The sequence below is a fragment of the Ceratotherium simum genome, chromosome 17, assembly GCF_057802395.1.
Source record: "Ceratotherium simum simum isolate JZ-2026a chromosome 17, ASM5780239v1, whole genome shotgun sequence".
Taxonomy (NCBI): Eukaryota; Metazoa; Chordata; class Mammalia; order Perissodactyla; family Rhinocerotidae; genus Ceratotherium; species Ceratotherium simum.
In genome coordinates, this window is record NC_141916.1 from 45653978 (window position 1) to 45675702 (window position 21725).

Below are 21725 nucleotides of genomic sequence, written 5' to 3' on the forward strand. Positions count from 1 at the left end.
CAGTAGAGGAGGTAACTACATCGCTGGGAACAGTTTGGTCCCCTGTTCCAGTGTGATGGACAATGAACATTCAGAATATGAATGGTAGAAAAATCTTAACGTCTTTTATTTTATAGTGTTATCATATGGAAGTTTCTCCTAAGCTTGAGATCTGTATATCCCACTGCCTGTGGGGATCTCTTGGATTTCTGCAAGCATCTGTGGGCCAAAGTAGACTTTGTTTCTCTCCTGCTTAAGATCTTTCAATGGATTCCCATCACCTACAAAATAAAATTGAAGCCCCTACGTTTAGTGTATAAGGCCCCCAGCGATCTGGCCCCAGCTTGCTTTTCTGCCCATATTTATCATTCTCTTCCTTTTGTAATAATACTCAATTACTAATAATTCTCTCACACATCATATTTGCATCTCTGAACTTTGGCTCTTTACATGAAACTCTCTTTCCGCCTTTGTTGCCTGGTGAAATTTTATTTACCCAGGACTCTCCTTAGGCATTCCCTGCAGGAAGCAAGCCTTCGCTGAACCCCACCATTGTCCTAAATGCCCTTAGTCTGTACTCTCATGGCACCCTATGAGTTTATCAATTTTTTATCACTTTCCATTTTATATTTAAATGATCTATTTGTCCATCTCTCATATTAACAATCTAAGCTGAGAAAAGCTGGATCAGATCATAGTTATCTTTGTATCCCTAGTGCTTAGGTCAATACCTGGCATAGAATATTTTTTTTATTTAAATAAACTGACCTGACTTTCTTCTGGTTGGTTTTGTTCTGAGGCCCTATCCCTGATCTTGGTCTTTTATCTCAGAAGTTGAAGGTCTCCCTAGAGCCAGCTGCAAAGTTCCCAGAGCACTAACAACACCACAGCCAATTAACTACAGAGCAGGCTGCCCTGAATCAGCATCCCAAAACACAAAGACCAGGGCTCCGAGCAGGAGCAGCAGCAGAACAATGGAAGCCACCCAGTCCGGATGCCTGTTTCTATTATTGCTTGTCACCTGCAAGCTGTCCCCAGAAGTTGCTACAGAAGTTCAGGAATCCACAGGTAAAAGAAAAAAGCACTTGGGTAACCATAGGGTGAAAGTGTGAAGGGAAGGGAACATGGGAGTCCTCTGGGTACTTTCCTTCAAACCTGGAAAATTTTCCAGGAAATGCTGGATAAAGACCTGTGTTGCCTAGTGGAGAAGAGGGAAATCTGTCATTATCCTTCAGAGAGAGGCCACAAGGGGAGGTCATCCTCCGTAAGTTAGCGAAAAAATAAAGCCTTGGGGTGATAACTGCACCCCTGGATCTCCTTGGTTTTGGTATAAAGAGAAAAAGTAGAGATGCTCTCATTATTTAGAGCTGCCTCCTCTCTACTCAGTACCCCAACGCCTTCTGCCTCTCTCTCACTCCCATTCTCTGTCTAGATGGTCCCAGTGACTCCCAGGAACCTGTGTGGCTCACAGACGTCCCAGCTGCCATGGAATTCATCACTGCTGCTGAGGTGGCTGTCATAGGCTTCTTCCAGGTTTGTCCAGACACTCCACTTTCTATTTCCCCAAAGAACCAGAAATGTTCTACCTCAAGGGAGCCATCAGTCACCTGTTGGCCAGGTGGTACTGCATTAGAAGCCAAAGGGCACAGAGTCTGCTTTCAGCTGGTCAGTTGAGATCCCTCAGTTTCTAGACATTCCCAGTCTCTGAATTATGTCTTTCTCATACTTGCTTCAAGAGTTCTGAGGCTGCTAACTGGGTCTCCTCATCTACGGTTGCTTTGAAGCTTAAGTCAATATCTGAATTGCTGAGGCAGGGGCCAAATAAGCCCAACTTCTGTCTTCCAGGCACACATTAGTCAATAGTTATCTCTGTCTAAAGCCTTGCCAAATAGGTAGTCCCTCCTCTTCTTTCTCTTTGTTTGTTCTGATATGTTGAAAAAGGATGACATTTTGCATATTGAAGGTGTTAGTCTCTGTCTTCCAGAATGGCTGCCTGGCTAATGAAAGGAGCCATAAATGAGAGGGCATCCTTCCAGCATTTTTATCTTTCTCTGGAGGTAACATCTGGGGATTCTCACAGCTGACCAAGCCCCGACTCTCTCCTTGCAGACCTTCTTGTCTGTTTCCATTCATTAATTCCAACTTACCATCACCCTGCCAATTCTGTGTACACAGCTGGAAATGGCTGCAATGAGATGGAATTGGGACAGGAAGACAGAGGAGCACATTTTTCAGTGATGAGAGATCTGAGCTGTAGACAAAAACAGCCACCCTTGGAAAGGCAAGGAGTGGCAAGAAAGTGGAACTAGAGGAGTGTGCAATACCTTAAACAGCCACCAGATGCCGTCACTTGATCCATGAGCAATTCCATTCTAGGGAGCAGAATAAAAAAGGAGGAAGCCTAGATTGACAGATGTTCATAGCCTCAAATGAACTCCACACACCCTTTCACACACACTCCCTCTGCTTGACCCCAGACGCAAGGCTAGCCAGCTTCTTTTCTTTTTATACATCTCCTCCTTTAGCCCAGAGAGACGTCAGGGAAGAATATGTACACTCCCACTTATTGCCTGGAGCTGCTGTGGGCAAAGGTCCTGTGACAGCAGGGAAAATGATGCCAGCTTGCTATAGAAGGACTGGAATCATCACTCAGAAGTGGCTTCCCTGCTCCCACCTCCCACCTGTGTTCTAGAGTCAGAGCAATGCGTGAACAGTATCTTCATGGGCAATGCCTCAGGCTTATTTATAGTGGAAGGAGGAGGACTATTCTTCCACATCCTGCACAAACCTTTGTTAATAAAACTTCTAAGCTTCCATTTTAAATTTTTTATTCTTTTTTTCTTTTTTTTGGTGCTTTTGATAGCACCTATTTTTTATTTTTGCATTATGTCTTTCCTCCACAAGTTGTTCCCAAAATATTTGCCTCCTCAGGTATATCAACAACAGTGCAGCCCAACTCTGCAGGCCTCTATGATTTTGAGGCCCCTCTCAGCTACTAATAAACTTGAAGTTCTATGGTAAGACCAGACAGGAGTCCCAGGCTTAGCCACAACTTTGTAGTTACCTATTAACCCAGCCAGCCTGGAAAATTCAACAATGCCACTGCAAATTTAGCCTGCCTTCTCAGAGGTAAATGTTGTTTCACTGGACAGTAAATCAAGTCTATGATTTCTGATCTGAGTGAGCACATTTCTATTCCCTATTCTGTTTCTATGTCTCTCTTCTCCAAAATAACCCCTGTGGGTTTTTTTTTCCTCTTGATTTTAGGATTTAGAAATACCAGCAGTGTCCATATTCCGTAGTGTGGTGCAAAACTTCCAAGACGTGTCATTTGGAATGAGCACTGATTCTGAGGTCCTGGCCCACTACAACGTCACTGGGAACGCCATCTCCCTCTTCCGTCTGGTGAGTTGGGAGGGCAGCTTGAGCCTTCTCCCAGTTTCTCCTTAGGTTGTGGATTCACAATCTTGTGAGACTAGAAAGGGGTCTATGTCTTTAACACAAATGATGATGCCAGAGTCAGGGACAATGACGACAAGGATGATGGCTCAACTCAAGCTTTCCAAACAGACGCTGTCAGGAAATGGACAGAGGACCGGACTGGGAGTCAGGAGACGAGATTTGTAGCCCTGCCTTGTCACTGACCAGCCATGTGGTTTGGGCAGGTCACTTAACATTTTTTAGCTTCAATTTTTTCACCTATAAAAAAAAAGGTTTTGACCATATCATCTTGAAGGTCATTCTGAGCTCTAAAATTTTATATTTTTATATCTTTGAGAGTTCACTTACATTTGTCAAACACAGATTAAACAACTACTGTCTGCCAATGCAAGATATTGATAATCAAAACATGTTAAGTGTATTCTCCCCTCTCATAGATCTTAAAATGTAGCAGAGATTGTAAACATAATCTACAAAAGCATCATTATGGATAATGTATTATGAGAGTTCAAAGGATAAAGACAGTATAGGAATTCTGACCAAAAATTGATGAAGGAGACAACTGAACTGGGATTTAAAGGATAGATAAAATTTGGGCAAAGTGGAGGAGAATTCATGGCTACCGTGGGAAAAAAAATAATAAACTTAAGATACAGTGATCAGGCCAACCTGACTGGATCTCAGGGTACATGTTTTGGGGAAATGAATATAAATCAGAAAAGCTTGATTGGAACCACATTGTGGAGAAATTTGAATATGAGCTTAATGGGTTTGCAGTTAATTTAGCTGGCACAGGAAAGCCCCTAGAGCCTTTAGATCTGGGGAGTAATATGAACAGGAATGTGTTTTAGCAAGATTATTTTGGCAGTGATGGGTAAGACGGATTGTTAGGCAAAAAGATAAGAGTAGAGAGAACTTTTGTTAGGCTCAGAAAACAGATCATGTACTAAGGGTCTGTAGTAGAAAGGTAGCAACAGAAAGTGAAGGATAAGCAGGTCCTGCAAGGATTAGATATCAAATTTATGGAAAGGAGGCAAAGTTTAAAGACAGGGTACCTGGGAATAGTGAGGGCATATACAGAAATAGGGATTTCTAATGCTTTAGTTTGTTGTTGAGTTTGTATTGTTGGTAGAATATCAAGGCAAAGATGACCAGAGTCCACTGGATATGAGAAATTGAGCAAAGGATAAAGTTTTCGAGATTTCTGGACTGAATAGCTTTCATCCTATCTGTGTCTTTTACTTCTCATCCAAACCTCTTTTAAATGTGTTTTATATTCAATGTATCCAACTCTCTTTAAGCTCTTAAATGCACTGCTATCTCGTTTATGCCCCATCCCTCCATTAAAACTGCTTTCATCCAGGTCGGCATGGTTTTCATATTTCCAAATCCAATGAACACGTTTAGGTCTTATTTTATGGAACATCTCTGCCATATTTGACATTGTTGACCACTCTTTTCTCTTTAATATTCTCTCTTTCCTTGACTTCTAGGAACCTCCTTCTCCTGGCTCTCCTCTTCTGTTCTTAGTCTCCTTGAGACTTTCTCTTCCTCCACCTACACTGCTGCCCGACACAATGCTCTTGCCAATGTATATTACAGAATCTATACTCCATGGAGGCAGAGACTGTTTTGTTCACTACTTCAACCACAGAGCCTGAAAAAAGTGCCTGCTACGTAGCAGATGCTCATTAAATGAATATGTGAATGAATTAATGAAGTAATGAATGTATAATCCTTAGGTAATATAATTCTTTCTCATGCTTGACTATCATGTGTTTTCTGAGGATTTGGAATGTTTTATCTCTAGCCTGGACCGCTCTCATGATTCAAATGCTTTCTGGATATAACTATTTGGATACTCTCATAAACACTACAATCTTAACATATTCAAAACTGAATATATCGTCTGCACCTGCTGAATCATGTTCTTTCCTCTAAAACACTATTTTGTCGAATGGCTACGTTCAGTCAGTCTCTTAAGTTTTGCCAGTTGTACCTCCTATCTTATTGAACCTATATTCTCCTCCATTCTTTCTATTTCATTTCTCATTTAGACTTTCAGCATCTTTGGTATAAACAATTTCAATAGCTTCTTAATTGATCTCCTTTTACTACTTCATATCGATTTCTAGATTGGTATCAAAATGATAGATTTAAAATGGAAATTTGACCATGGCACTCCCTTCTTAAAAACTCTTCAGTATTCCCCATTTCTTACAAGATCAAAATGATGATATTTAAACATACAGTGTTTTATGACCTGGCAACTACCTGCTTCTCTATTCCCTTTTCCAGCACATTTCCCACTCTGGGCTTTACCCTCTACTACCCAGCTATACATAGTACGATGATACAATTCCACGATTTCACATAGGCTATTCCTCTGCCTAGAATGCCATCACCCCTTAGTGCCCCCTTTCACTTAGCCTCACCCAGCTAACTCCTCATATTCCAGTGAATCAGTTCAGGCGTCATATCCCTCAGAAAGCCTCCCTGGAATCTCCAAATTGGCCCAATTATTCCTCTAGACTTCTTTGTCTCTATTTTCGTTTACCACTTTATAGTGCGTGTCACGTATTTCTGTGTCTGTCTCACCTTTTACCCGGTTAGACCATGAGCTATTCAAGGGCAGGAACCATGACTTATTCATCTTTGTATTCAAAAGGTCTGCAATACACCTCCAGTACCTAGAAGACACTCAGAAAGTGTTTGAGGAATTGACTCACCTCCAAGAGTATGTCTGAGGGTGCATGAGTCCCTTCAGCAATCTTTCCCCTACCTGGACAGCAGTTGCAGGTTTGCATTTTCACCATTGTGAGATAGGAATAAATCAAGCTTTTCTGTGAAAAGCTTTGGTAAGAAAGACATGGAAGGTTAGGCTAAGGCCTTTCGTGTTGCCGTTGAACCATTGGTAGTAACCCTTCAATACACAACTTCTAATCAGCTACAGCTCCACAAGTACTTCTGTCCCAGTTTGTTGTTTATAGATCTTACAAAGGCATGATTTAAAAGTCTTAGTACAACCAAGATACACATGTGGGGAAGAAAAACAAGTACTGTTGCTTCCAATGTCTCTACAAGGCTTTACAACCTCTAATGGGCTCATTAGATGTGCTTACAATTTATTCTTTATAAAGCCCTGTTGATGACTTCCCACAGCTATTCACTCTTCTTTAGCATCTGTTTTTGGTTTACCACTAAAAGACAGACCCACTCTGAATGAACTCTTGGGATCTCTTTGGAGAAAATTATTTACGTGCCTTACTGAAAACAAACACACTGGTTCCTGCCCTACTCCATTGCCCAGTGTGGGATAGGCTCACCCTATGCCGTGCCAGCTTTTAGATAAACATTTTTTTCTCAGTTTACATTTCCAAAAGTTGAGTCCATATTTTAATAAGATTATTATTCAGGAGTTTGGGATAACTTTTTTTTTTAAAGAGAACATCAACCAAGATGATTCTTTTTTACATTGGGAAACTTGAGCCTTTTGCAAATTTTCTGGTATCTACTTTCATCTTAGATCTATAGTTTCTTCTCTTTGTTTGTTTTAGTGTCTAATTTAGGATAGGCACTATGCTAGGTGTTTTCCAATGTTCTACCATTTAATTCTCACAAGAATCTGATGAAATTATTATTATTATCCCTGCAGCATCAATAAGAAAGCTAACGTTCCATGAGATTGATTCAGTTGTCCAAAGTCTCACAACTATAAAGTAACAGAGATCTGATTCATCCCCAGCATTGCTGATTCAAAGCATAGTTTCCTACCATACTATAGTGACTTCCTAAAATGCTTAACCCTGAAGAAAACCTTTGTTTTGCTCCTAGATTCTATCTACTCTAATGCCCTTCAATCCAAAGCCTTTTTTTTTTTTAAAATCACTATCTCCTAAACCATTTCTCTATCCCCCTGGCACTATTTAATCAAATTCCAGGATTATTTCCCAAGACTTAACGTAAACATTATATAACTTGGCAAAGAAATTTCAGAATTTAGATGTATAGAATTTTCAATTTTAAGAACATATTTAGAGATAAGCTTAAATAAATGATAAGTGAAAAAATAATAAGACTATAATGAATTGACATTACTGGACGCTTGAAATGTTGGAGCAGTAAGAGGCCAGCAAATGGTGTACTCACGGAACACATCACTCTCCAATAGTAGTGCAGGCCAACTACAGAAATGTTATCAGGAAGAATTTAAGTAAAATGGAACAATAATAAGTTGTATATGACAACCTGTCTGTTTGAGGACACAGCTTATCTTTTGTGAGAGTGATGGCAGGAAGACCCTCCACACTCTCCAATGGGACATTATTGTTGCCCTAACAGAGATGTAGTCCCGGGTTGAATAAACTATGAGCCTGTCCTAAAATGGAATTTCAGATATGATTTGAATGTTTATCCTGCTTTGGGTATTCTCAATCACTTCTATTTTAAGAGACATAAGTATCCTAACTTTGACCCAGTAGGATAGTAATGGAAACACAGTGGAGGCATTCTTTCATTCCTTTTACAGTTCTTTGTTGGGTACCTATTATAAGAAATGCACCTTGCCAAACAAAGACAATCAGATGGAACCAGTGCATAAAAATAAACTGATAAGAAATGCAAGAAGTTTATTGTTGTTATTATCTACTACTTAATGTTATAAACCAATGTTACTGCAATAAACAAAAAATTTAAAAAAAAAAAGAAATGCAAGAAGTAAGATATGTCAAATTATCAAATAGTTTTTTATATGGTAAGCCAAGCAGCTTATAAAAACAAACCCAGGGACATGAGGGCATTTGCTTAACAAATGATTTCTCAGTGCTATCCAAGATATTTAATACTATAACCATAGCACCCAGTAAGACAATTTTAACATATGTTATGAACAGCAGGGTGGTTAATTAAAGAAATCCATAGAAGTTCCACGGAATATTGCTGAAATGCTAATGAACAGAAAAGGAGTGATTAAATCTCTCGAGATGGTATAGTGTCTAAAACATAAAATAAGCCACTTTTGATACTCTTGGGGAAACTCAAAAGTATGTTTTAAAGTGGCATCTCTTCCGGTTTACTGTTTCTGTTTTTCTTCTGGCACTTCTTTTCTTGGGGAAAGAAATAATATGATATCTCAAGTAAAATTCTTCACCCAAATTGGAAAAATATAGAAAATTTTTTTTCCCCAACTCTTGGTTCCAGGGTCAGATTTTCTTTCCAGTGCGTTATGCAAATAATCCCTTTTACAGAAGAGAGAGATCCTTTTCACATGTGGTTTCCATGAATCCCACACATGATGGTTCCAGAGTTTATTAGTTTAAGAAATAGTGAAATAATCAGGCATGTTTTGTTAAAAGATGTACCACAAACTGGAGAGACTTTAGGAGGGTGGTTTTTATGAAAGCTCTTTGCTTCTTAGAGAATGTTATCACCACTTAACTGCTGTGCCTCCAATATACTGCATTCCTTAAGTCCAGAAACACCTGGAGTCAGGGGTGTTTCCTGTTCTCTCTGTTCTGGGAAATGTGAGGGACTGCCTGGAATATAGAGCAGAGAGGGAGGGAGCTCCTGGCCTAGAGCACAGCTATGTGGGCTGAGGAACAGTGCCAGGCCTGGGAGTTCCTAGAAAAATCATCAGGAAGTATTTAGACATATTAAATATTAAAAGGGCCCTGATTGTGATTATAAAAACAATGATTTTGATGTTGCAATTAGCAAGGCCTTAAGTGTGAAGGAGGCATGCCAGATGGAAAGCAAGACTTCAGCAGCTGTAAAGATCCTGTGTAGCTCATTTTCTTTCTCTCCTCACTCTTCCTGACTCGGAGAAGAGGATGGTAGACGGGTGGGCAAAGACTCCACCTAAGAAGATATTTTCTCTTGCTTTTATATTTCTGCCCCAAGCTTTCTACTCAGAACTTTGTGAATTTTAAAAGAATTAAATATACAAAGGGAGTTCACATTTTAAAATACCGCATGGTTTTGATGAATTTTTTTTTCAAAATTCTTTTTTGGAAATACAAACATTTCCTGTATTTCAGTATTTATTTATTTCATAAATTTGAGTTGTGAAAAACAGTCATAAAATAAAGAGATTAAATTGGTATCTGAGTGAATGTTAGCACTTCTGTGCCTCAGTGCCTAACGTATAGCAGGCACTCAACAAATAATTTGTAAATAAATAGATTAACACAGAATGACTACATATATCCAGAATTAATAAAGTTAACCATAACGAGTGCATTGGGCTTCTCGGAGGTTCATATTGCTTTTAATTAACCCAATGGGGGCCATCTTGAACAAAAGAAGTGAAAAATAGATAATGGGAGTCATCATGGGGATGACAAGAATGAACAATTTTGGATTCTTACTGTTCAGTGGATTTAGTTTACCTTTGTCTGAATTCCCTCCTACATAAACTAAAATGAGACTTACCTCTGACTTTGCTGGGTAGACGGGGAGACAGTATCTTAGAGGTAAAAGGATGGTTGTGATCCAGAGCAAGATCTGATTAGGTAGGATCTATATGAAATAGCAGATGTAAGGGAGGTTAAGAGTTTAAGGAGATGTCCAAGAGTTGGTGGCCCAAAGATCTCAAAAATGACCCAAACTATTTTAGGAAACAGACAAAATTGCTCAGGAGCTATCCCTGATAATTTTATCTGTAGGCATAGCTGCTATGGATGATGGAAGCGTTATCTTGTGTCTTTACGGGCCTAAGTAGATTGGAGGAGGGGAATGGGGAATTCTGGTATCAATGATTAGCAGTATGAAGTTCTATATTTTAATATATCTAAATATGGTAGGGAAAGGTTGTTTTTAAATGCAAATCTGGGATAACAGACCAGGTAACTAGACAATCCCTTCCACCAAAGACATTTTTTTTGAAGGCTGTGCAAAATAAATAAATAAATAAGAAGGCATTGGAGAACTAGCAAGAGGGGGGGAAATGTCTAGACTAAGATCTAGAAGAAGATGGAAACCCAAAAAGATGAACCCGGTATTGGGCCTGCTTTTCTTCTGGGGGGACTTAGCCAGTTCTAGAAGAAGCAGCCAAGAGATTTGAGAGGTTTATTAGCAGTTTTGAGACGCTCAAAGAGCCAGAAAAGTAAATGTTGGAGTCCAGGGACCACAAGAGGAAGCAGGAGTTGGATCTAGTAAAATGCTCTTTGCCTCACGTAGGACCCTAAAAATAAGAATGAACCATAAGTAGATCAGCCCTCCCAAGGGCTGCAGCACAAATTCAAGTCATCTCAATTCTTGAAATTGGATTAGGATACTCACATACGAATATATAAATACACATACATACACACATACATATATATACACACGCATACACCTGCCCCTGTATGTAATTATATATCTATGTGTCATCTATAATCTACCCTTAGCATGCCACAGTATAATAGCTAAAACTCAAGAAAAAGAGAAAAATCTTAAATCAGAGAAAAAAGATTACCCTCAAAATAATCTCAAAGGGGTAATATTAAAGGTTCAGAGATGACTTCTCAATAGGAGAGTGGAATGCAGAATATAAAGAACTATATCTTTCAAAAGCAGAAAGAAAATAGCTGTCAACTTAGGATGCTATCCCCAGCAAAAATAGCTGAAATAAAGGTGAAATAAAGATATTTTAAACAACCAAACTGAGAGAATATGTCACCCAACAGATCTAATTCATACTAAAGGAATTACTAAAAGGTGTTCTCTAGGCAGAGGGAAAACCATCCCAGATAGAAGCTCAAAAATGCAGGAAGAAATGAAGAAAACCTAAACTGTAAATATGTGCACAAATATAAATGTATATTGACTATATGATAAAAATAATAATGTCTTGTGAGGTTTAGAATTAAGACACACAACAATAATTGCCTTTAAGTCTTGAGTGTGGGGTCAGGGAATGGAATTGGAAGGAAGTAAACTGTACTAGAATGTTCTAATGTCTGTATTGTCCAAGAATAGGGTGAATATTAATCTAATTAATATTAGATTCTGATAAGTAAAGAAGGCATGTTGTATAATTCATGCTGGTAATCCTTAAGAGAATAATTATAGCCTATGCCACTTCCAAGCCAATAAAGGGAGAGAGGGAATAATATAAATTGCTCAATCAATTCAAAGTAGGCCAGAAATCAAGGAAAATGGGATTTGGAACAGGCAGAATCAATTGAAAAATGCGTATTTAATTAAATATATTATTAATAACAATTATATAAAAATAATCCAGTTGAAAGACAAAGATTATCAGACTGGATTAAAAAATACAGCTATGTGCTTTTTACAAGGGACACATCATTTTAAAACATAGGGACACATGTAAAATATAAAGATAGGTTACAAGTAAAAGGATGGAGATAGACCAAGAAAACACTTCCAAAAGAAAACTGATATAAGCATATTAATATTAGACAAAGTAGAATTTTAGGCAATAAGCATCCCTAGAGATTAAGAATGATACTTTATAATGATAAAAATTTCAATATTCCCAGAAGATTTAACAATTCCAAGTTTGTGTTTATCTAATACATGGCGAGAGAATATATAAGCAGAAACTGACAGAATTGTAAGAAAAAAGGGCTAAATCCACAATCATAGTGGGAGATTTTAAATACTCCTCTCTTGATAGAATAACTCGTTTAAAAAAAATCACTAAGAATATATAAAATTTGAACTATAAAATTAACAAAATGACCTGATTGGCATGTACAGAATACTGTATTCAAAAACTATGGAATATACATAATTTTAAGGACACATATAATATACAGTAGTCCGTCCTTATCTGTGGTTTTGCTTTCCACAGTTTCAGTTACCTGTGGTCAACCACAGTCTGAAAACATCAAATGGAAAATACCAGAAATAAATAATTCATAAGTTTTAAATTGCTTGCCATTCTGAGTAGCATGATGAAATCTCCTACCATCCAGACCCGGCCCGCCAGGGACATAAATCATTCCTTTGTCCAGGGTCTTCACGCTGTATACACTACCTACCCATTAGTCACTTAGTAGCCATGTGGGTTATCAGATCAACTGTCATGGTATCACAGTGCTTGAGTTCAAGTAACCCTTATTTTACTTAATAATAGCCCCGAAGCACAAGAGTAGTGACGCTGGCAATTTGGATATGCCAATGAGGAGCCGTAAAGCGCTTCCTTTAAATGAAAAGGTGAAAGTTTTCAACTTAATAAGGAAAGAAAAAAAATCATATGCTGAGATCGCTATGATCTACAGTAATTTTTATTACAGTATATTGTTATAATTGTTCTATTTTATTGTTAGTTATTGTTTTTAATCTCTTACTATGCCTAATTTATAAATTACACTTTATCATAGGTACGTATGTATAGGAAAAAACATAGGATATATAGAGTTTGCTACTATCCACCATTTCAGGCATCCATTGGGAGTCTTGGAACATATCCCCACAGATAAGGGGGACTACCGTATATAGCAGTTGACAAATGATATAAATAAAACGTAGAAATTAAGCTAGAAATCAATAACAAGAATATAACCAGGAAATCCTACATTTGAAAGCTAAGAAATACACTTCTAAATAACTAATAGGTTGAGTAAGAAATAAGAACAGAAATTAGAAGACATTTTGAACTGAATGATAATAAAATCTACATATAAAATGTATGGATGTTTATAACCTTATAAGGGGGAAATGTGTAGTTTTTAGTGTATATTTTAGAAAAGAGTAATGCTAAAAATCAAGGATCTAAGCATCCATTTAAGAAGTAAGAAAAATGAGTTTTAGGTGGATTTTAGATCTATTTGTGAAAGACAAAATAATAATGTTTCTAGGAAATAATATAAGAGAATATCTTCATGACCTTGGCGTTGTCAAAGATTTTTAAACAAAACAAAACAAAAACAAACACTACCTGTGAAGGAAAAGATTGGTAACCTCGACTACATTGAAATTACCTTCTGTTCATGAGCAGTGCCCATTAAAAGTGAAGACCCCGGTGAGAGAGAAGGTATGCAATATAGAACCAACAAAGTGCTCGTATCCAGAATATATAAAAACATCTTCAAATCAGCAAGAAAAAGACAGACAACTCAATAGAAAAGTACACAAGTGACTTGAATAGACCCTTCCCAAAAGAGGATATACAAGTGGTTAATCAAGGAAATGCAATTAAAACCACAATACGATACTACCACAAGTTCACCAAAATGAGTAAAATCAGAAAAGCTGGTAATACTAAGCATTGGCAAGACCGTGGAGCAGTAGGACCTTTTGAAACAATTCAAGTGCAAGTGTAAGTTATTACCCATTTTGGAAAATAGCTTGGCATTTTCTGCTAGTGGAGAATACACATACCCTACAATCAAAAATCCCAGTCCTAGATATATAATATGCTCAACAGATACAGTGGCATATGTGTATCAAGAGATATGAACCAGAGTGTTTATTGCAGTATTACTTTAATAACCAGAAACTGGAAACAACCTAAATATCCATCAACAGTAAAATGACTAAATAAACTCTGCACATTTCTACAATGGAATATTATACAGCAAGAAAAATGAACAAACTACAGATATGTACAATAACGTGCATGACACATAAACAAAATGTGAAGCAAAAGAAATAAAAGAAATGAGATGCACATACCAAAAAACATAGTTTGTTTCCATTTACATAATGTTTTTAAAAAAGTAAACCATAGCATTAAGAAATGCATCTTTAAGTGATAAAGCTATAAAAGAAAGGAGGAAAACTGTAACTGTAAAAGTCAGGATAATGGTTACTTTTGGTAAAAATGGATGGGTTATTGATTAGAAGGGAGCACAGAGGGCCCCAGGGGTTCTGGCAAAATTCTATTTCTTCACCTGAGTGGTAGTTCCACAGCTGTTTGCTGTGTAATAATTTCCTGAGTTTTACGTTTTCTGTTTTGTGCTTTTCTCTGTATGTATGTTTTATTTCACATTAAAAGGGTACCTAAATAAAACATAAATCTGATCACAGAAATGGCTTCCCTTGCCTTCATATTAGAGTTTCATCTTCTTACTCTGGCTTCAAGACCCTTCAGAAGTTTGCCTCTGCCTACCTCTCTGAGCCATCTCTCTCCTGCCTGGACTCAACATCTACTGCTATCGTCACAGTAAACTAACTGCAGCTTCCAGAACATGCATCTCACATCTTTTGGCCTTTTGCAAACTCTGTTCTTTATTTAAAATTCCCTCCCCATCCTCATTCATCTGACCAAATCTTAGGCATTTTTCAGGAGCTACCTCTTTCTGGAAGCTTTTCTGTTCCTCCTTAGGTGACATATAGGATTGTGACTCCCCTGTGATGATACTTGCCACACTCTGTGGGACATTTATGTTCACTTGTCTGTATCCCTCACGATAGTGTGTTCCTCAAGGGCAGGGAACATTTCCTGTTTACCTTTCTGTCTTTGGAGCTTTAGATAGTGCCTGACATGTGGTAAATGGGCCAGAAACATTTATCAATGAATGAATTAAGACAGAACAGTGACAATTTTATCCTTTTTGTGTTACCCAGGTCGATAACAAACAGCTGGATTTAAAGAGCGAAGACCTTGAAAACATTGATGCCACCAAATTAAGCCTTTTCATTGGGACCAACAACCTCCACTTGGTGACAGAGTACAACCCTGTGGTAAATCACAGCCCCTGTCTTCAGCCCCTTATGTCCCTATCCCGGGGAGGGTACCTGTCTTCATAGCAGAGACCCTTTCCTCCAGGAGTTCTGATCCTTTGACCAATAATAACAGTAACCACCTTTAACTGAACACCTAGTTGTGTATGTTGCCATCCTTACTACAACCCTCTAATATTGATAAACTTGTCCCTACCCAATAAAGAAACAGAGGAAAGTTAAATGGTATGCTGCACGACTAGTAAGAAAGAGACCCAGAATGCCAAGTTAAGGTGACTGGTTCAAAAACTTCTGAGTTTTGCTGCCTGAGAGTGTTCCGTGAAGGCAACTCTGATCCAAGCAACACTCTAGACCGTGCTGCTCAAACGAGACAGCAGTCTATGCCACAGGGCCATTTTTTCCTAAAGCGTTGGTGACAAATATTGGTGATCACAAACTTGGATGCCACAGCGATGTAAAATTTCTATAAAAGTTTTTGAACACCTATTCCCATTTTCTGTGCCTATCTCCTTGTGGACTAGTAACTAACATTTCCTGGTCTGGCACCACCTGCACGTGCCTAGACCCTCATGCTGCCTAACCTCCCTCTCTAGGTTTGTCTTCCTTTGCATGCATGAGGCATGCAACCTGGGTGAAGGCGTTGGTCCACTTGTCCTGATAATCTTTTGGTCTTCTAACACTGTACAGCTTATAGACTCACCTTCTATGTCCTGCCTTTTATTTTCCCTGACGTAGATCATAGAGTGATGGAGTATTAATTTCCAGTGATCTACATCAGCTCAGAAATGCTGTGAATTCTCTAATAACAGTACTTTACACTCATATCATGATTTTTAGAAGTTACAAAGCCCTTTCATATCATTTTCTCATTTAATCCTCACATTAATTTTTTTGAGATAGAAGAGAGGAAATTATTATGCCCATTTTACAGAAGAGAAGATTCAAGATCCAAGTGACTTATACAAGACCATGCAATGAGTATGTAGAAAAGGCATCAGTTAAGGAGGAAAATTTAACTGATGATGCATTAGCTCGTATTATCTATTTCCATTTCACAGGAAAGGAAATGGAAGTTCAGAAAAGTGAAGTAACTTCCACAAGGCCATATGACTGGTAATTTGAGCTGCAGAGACAGCCCTATCCACTTGTCCCTGCCTTTTTCATGAATGGTCTGTCTGAGAGTCCTGTGGTTTTTCCATTGCGCCACAACGGCCTTCAGTAGAAAACGGTACATGTGTGTGGTGATGGGTTGTAATTAGTATTTTGGTGGTGAACATGATGTAGTCCATGCAGAAATAGAAGTACAATGATGTACACCTGAAATTTTTACAATGTTATAAACCAATGTTACTGCAATAAACAAAAAATTAAAAAAAAAAAAAAAAAAAAAAAAAAAAAAAAAAAACACCCCTTTTCCTGTTGACTGAATTCCTGTCCACCTCTCACACCTTGTTTGTCTCTCTGGTGCAGTGACTCCATTTCCACTTTTGCTAAGAATCCAAACACATGCACCCCAGGGGTGTTGGCAGCAATAATCAAAAAGGCATTTTTCTCTTAGAGCACCATCATTCTGCTCCTTATGTCTGTTGAGCTGCCAGGAGTGCATGTGTGACCAGAAAAGATGATCTTATGGTCCTTGGGTTTATGGCTTCAGTGTCCTGGAGTTCTGCAGGCTAAGGCAGGGGCAAGGACTGGCCTTCCTGAGTTCTCATGCCAGGTCCATCTCTTATCTTACAGAATAATGACATTTAAGTTCCACATTAGTAGTGAAGGCAAATCACATCGAGAAGAAATTAGGTAAGAATTTCTTTAGAGAAGCAATTTCAACTTTTATTGTGACTTTTTCATTTCCCAAAAGCAGTATTTTTCTCATTTGAAGACCTGCCCACACTGTTATAGTTGTTTCTCACCTGTGGCCAGTGCACAGGTTTGCACCAGTAGCAACTAGGCGGAAACTCACAGCCATCTACTTGGCCTGCCATGCACTATTAATGCACACACAATATATGGCTTCAAGGTAATCTAGGCTGTGGCTATTCAGATTAAACTAATCACTTATGCTATGTCCAATCCTTTCTGCTAGGACAACTGTACTTTTTGACTTCTTAGCTTTTATTTCTTGATTCTTCCCAAGAATCACCCTTCATCTCTGCTCTAGGAGGGTAGGTGCATGCTCTAAATTTAAGTAGCAGGATCTAGTAAAACAAGAGACAATTATTTACATCCAATCTCCCAAATTTAAAATCTAAGAACTGGTTTTAAACTCCAGGGAGAAAGTTTTGAGAAAGAACCCACCAGGCTCTCCTTGTCTACATGTTAGCCAATGGAGCTGAAGAAGCTCTACAGAGCAGTGTGTAGCTTCCAGAAGGATCCTACCTAGTTGCTCCTCTTCCTACCATCCCAGGACTCTGTCCGATGGTTCGTTAATCCACCATACTCTCTCTTCCTGTGCACATGCTAGTTTTATAGCAATGCTTTCTGTATTAAGAAGGGAGAGGTGAAAAGGAATGGGATTTGTTTAAACTAGAGACACTGTCAACACTATTGGGGAAAGTGAAATGAAGGGAGCCAGTGCCATAGTTTCACCCTCTTTCTCCTCTCCTCACTCTGGCTCATGACTGTCCCACTCCCCTCGGTCATTCGCAACTTCGTGGGGAATCACTGTCTCTAATCAGCAAAAAAGGGCCAATGCTTCTTGTCTCCACAAGAGCTTACCTTATTACTGACGCCAAGTAGACTGGTTCAACTATGCTTAGTGTTGAATTGGTTCAGATGGAGTTTTGCAATCAGCTGTGTATGACGTAGTACATCCTGATGGTTAAGAGCACAGACTCTGGACCCAAACTGCCTGGAGTAAATCCCAGACCACCACTTTGTGACTCTGGGGAGTTGCTTAATTATCTGTGCCTCAATTTATGCATTTATAAAGCTGGGACTTTGAGGATTAAATTAGTTATTACATGTAAAGACCTCAAAACAGTGCCTGGCACATAGAAAGCACTCAGTAAGTATGCACTACTCACATGTGGTTGAAGGCCACATTTTAAGAGTATCTGACCACTCTTGCTACACAAAGAGGGATGAAAAAAGTGACTAATGTGTTACATGTTGTATTTGTTGTCTATTGATGCATAACGGATTACCCCAAAGCTTAGCAACTTAAAACCATAAACATTGATTATCTCACCCAGTTTCTGTGGGTCAACAATTTGGGAGTGGTGCTTCTAATCTGGGATCTCTCGTGAGGTTGCAGTCTGAACGTTTGACTGGGGCTGGGGGATCTGCTTCCAAGATGGCTCATTCACATGGCTGGCAAGTCGGTGCTGGCTGTTTGTAGGAGGCCTTAGTTCCTTGCTGTGTGAATCTCTCCCTAGAGCTGCTTGAGTGCCCAACATTGGAGCTGGTTTTCCACAGAGTGAGTGATAAAAGAGAGAGCAAGGCAGAAGCCATGATGTCTTTTACGATTTAACCTTGGAAGTCATGCTCCATCATTTCCGCAATATCCCATTGGCCACTCAGCCCAGCGCTATTCAGCTTGGAGAGGAGGCATCTACACAGCTGCATGAAAACCAGAAGATGAGACTTATTGAGAGCCATCTTGGAAGCTAGTTACCATTTGCGTTATGGATGGACAGCTCTCATTTATGTTTCAGTCTACCTATTCACTGGATTGCCACTAATGGATTTTTTTCTCCCTCTCTCTTTCATTCTACCATAATACATTTCTATTTGCCAGACTGTGGTTGGCCTATTTAATAGCATAATTGAGATTCATCTTCTACTGATGATAAACAAGGCCTCTTCAGAGTATAAAGAAAGCATGCACAGATACCAGGAGGCAGCTAAGCTCTTCCAGGGGAAGGTAAGTCTGAAAAGGAAGACACCATTTTGAACATTCAACCCCAGGACACTAGAAAAAGGGAGATGGAGCCAGGGAAGGCAGATTAGTAAGAGAAACCACAAATATGGGTATGTGGTAACAAAGTAAGAACTGGGACATAATAAATCACATTACTCTGATTTAAAATTAAAGATGTTGTATTTTGTACTATTAAATGCCTATATAATGATATCTTCCCTTAGTGGTAAGTCTGTTGCTTTCTTTTTTGCATTTATAGGTGGAGAGAAAATAGAGACCCAAAGATACTGAAAATAAAAATCACCCATTAGTCGCAATTTGTTTACTCCTTGCTATCATCTCTTAAAGTTGTAGACCTCAGGGCTTATTTCTTATATAAAACACCTGTCATGGTGCCCAATGAGCGTTCAATAAATATTTCTTTCTTTCCCTTCCCTACTTTGCACAGTTCTGCTTGATATCACTGAAATAGTAAAACTTCCAGCACTTCAAAGCTACTGCACTGAACTAGAGATCTGTTCAATGATGAGAACTGTGTGGGAATAAATAAGTTGACTTTCCAGTAGTTGTTTCCCTAACACTAGAAGTTGTCCGTGTTACTGAATGTAGATGATTGCCTAACAAGAATATCATAAAGAAGATTTCTACTTTGGGTAAAAGGTTTGATTTAATAACATAAAATACTTAACATTCATCAAGCACTTGCTGTGTGCTAAAAACTGTACTAGAGTTATTGAATGCATCCTCTCATTTAATCTGCCCCAACAGAAGCCCACTTTTCCAATAAGAACACTGAGTCTCAGAAAGGCTGAATAATTTGCCCAAAGTCACGCAACTGGAAAGTACTAGAGACAAAATTTAAGACTAATTCTCCACTTTTAACCATTAGGCTATGCTTTCTCCCTTAGCTAATCACTAAACTCTTTTCCAATTCTATGTTCTTAAAATTAAATAAACCTGATCAAAGGGATAAAATACCAAAGCAATGCAAAATAAGGAGAAATTCACCTAAATTGAGATTTAAATTGTGTGGCACAGACCTTAAATTCAATCAGTGTAAACTGCAACAATTACAGGGTATCTCTTTCTCCCCAGGACCTCAGATAGATCTTTCTCTTTCAAACTTCTCCAACTACAGGTACTATTTATCCTGGTGGACAGCGGTGTGAAGAAAAATGGGAAGGTGATATCATTTTTCAAACTAAAGGAGTCTCAACTGCCCGCGTTTGCGATTTACCACACGCTAGACGATGAGTGGGATACACTGCCCATAACAGAAGTTATAGTAGAGCACGTGCGAAACTTTTGTGATGGATTCCTGAAAGGGAAACGGCTGGTAAGTGTGAGACCACAGGTAAAACAAATTGAGTTTCTTCCTCTTTATGTTGCTTTTATTTCCCGTTGAGTAAAAATTCTTTGGGCTCTACTGGATTTGATCATGAGCAAAGGTATATGAGGATATGGTGATCAGAGTCAGCATGCTGATTAGATTACAGTCATGGGAAAAGAACTACAAAAGCATTTTTGGAAAGGTCTTACATAATCAAAGGAGTTGAATTTTGAATTTCAATATTCTGTCTATGGTATCAATGGGAAACAAAACAAATTGCATATAAAGAGTTCATGAGATAAAAATTTCAGATGGATTTAGGACTTCCAGGGGTAGTTAAATAGCTCAGTTTGCTAATCTCAGAGCTCAAAAACAAGAGTGGGCTCCAAATCTAAATATCAGTGTCATCATGTTTTTCAGAAAGAAAATCCTGAATCAGAAGAAAAGACTCCAAAGGTGGAACTCTGATTTCTCCCTAACAGTTCTGCATGCTACCAAGTATCTACTTTATGCTGCACAAAAAGAGGCGACTCAACCCTCAGAGACGCTAAACAACAGGATCATCGGGCCTTATAGACACACACAGAGAGCTCCATTTTGTTCCTTAAAATCTCAGTTGATCTCCTGTCCTCTCTGTTAAATTTCCTATGTTCTCTCAGTACCCATCCAATATTCTGTTATGCATTCATACTGCATAGGCCCATACACTATAGTACCACTATAACACCATGGATGGAGGACTTAGGAGAAATACTGTGATACCGCTATGAAAGAGAGACATTCCTAGAGGGAGATTGTTCTGATTTGTCATTTAAGACTAAATTTGTACACTGCACATGCCTTACACACAACATAGTTTCTGCTCTTTTAGGGTTATCTAAGGATTGAAACTCTACTTTCCTCATAAGCACACGTTCCTCTCTTAGTCAGGGCCAAGGACAAAAGGATGATTTTAAACACCTTTCTGGAATTGCCTTTTTGCCAGAAGTTAAATGATATTTCCAAGTTTCTGAACTCGGCAGAAACAGACAATTTAAAAATTCTATGCTTATTTAGAGTTTCTAACTCCCCATGTAAATCTACAACCTCATAATAAATAAAAGGCAACGATGTTATGGGAAAAGACTGGCATCTCTTTGCCAAACCCTTTATAAATATACAGCTGCCCAACCAAGCAGTGTGCACCTCACCTTTCAATGCCCACTGTTTAGTGTCAGGCTGTGAGCCACTCACGTGTTATTGTTCACTCTGTGAGTGGGATGGGAGGTGAGAAGAGACCAACCTGCATGAGGATTGGTATAAACGTGGCAAAGGGGCTAGGAACCGAATTAGGTAAGAGGTTGGGGAATGGATAGGAGAAGGCGGGACTTGGCGAGAGGGCAGGTTGGGGCTGACTAGGATTATATTGCAGGTGAGGTGTGCCATCCAGCCCGTATGGGAAGGGGAGAGAGTTTGGCTGAGAGTCTCTGGCCCACAGGC

General features: G+C 38.7%; 1 protein-coding gene across 1 annotated transcript; it reads left to right on the forward strand.

Moving 5' to 3' along the window:
* The first annotated feature begins 5 nt into the window (after positions 1-5).
* ERP27 (endoplasmic reticulum protein 27) lies at positions 6-21369 on the forward strand. The gene is made up of 7 exons (XM_004435405.3): positions 6-1047; positions 1412-1512; positions 3247-3384; positions 14941-15057; positions 18794-18919; positions 20055-20252; positions 20667-21369. Exons 1-7 carry the CDS (start codon positions 954-956, stop codon positions 20712-20714), a joined length of 822 nt encoding a protein of 273 aa, XP_004435462.1. The 5' UTR covers positions 6-953; the 3' UTR covers positions 20715-21369.
* Positions 21370-21725: the final 356 nt, after the last annotated feature.

What these genes read in the sequence shown, in the direction of transcription:
- ERP27 (XM_004435405.3), top strand. Translation starts at nt 954, where the DNA reads ATGGAAGCCACCCAGTCCGGATGCCTGTTTCTATTATTGCTTGTCACC. An exon ending in CCATCTCCCTCTTCCGTCTG is followed by an intron (nt 3,385 to 14,940) that starts GTGAGTTGGGAG and finishes TGTGTTACCCAG; the next exon opens with GTCGATAACAAACAGCTGGA. An exon ending in TCCTGAAAGGGAAACGGCTG is followed by an intron (nt 20,253 to 20,666) that starts GTAAGTGTGAGA and finishes CATGTTTTTCAG; the next exon opens with AAAGAAAATCCTGAATCAGA.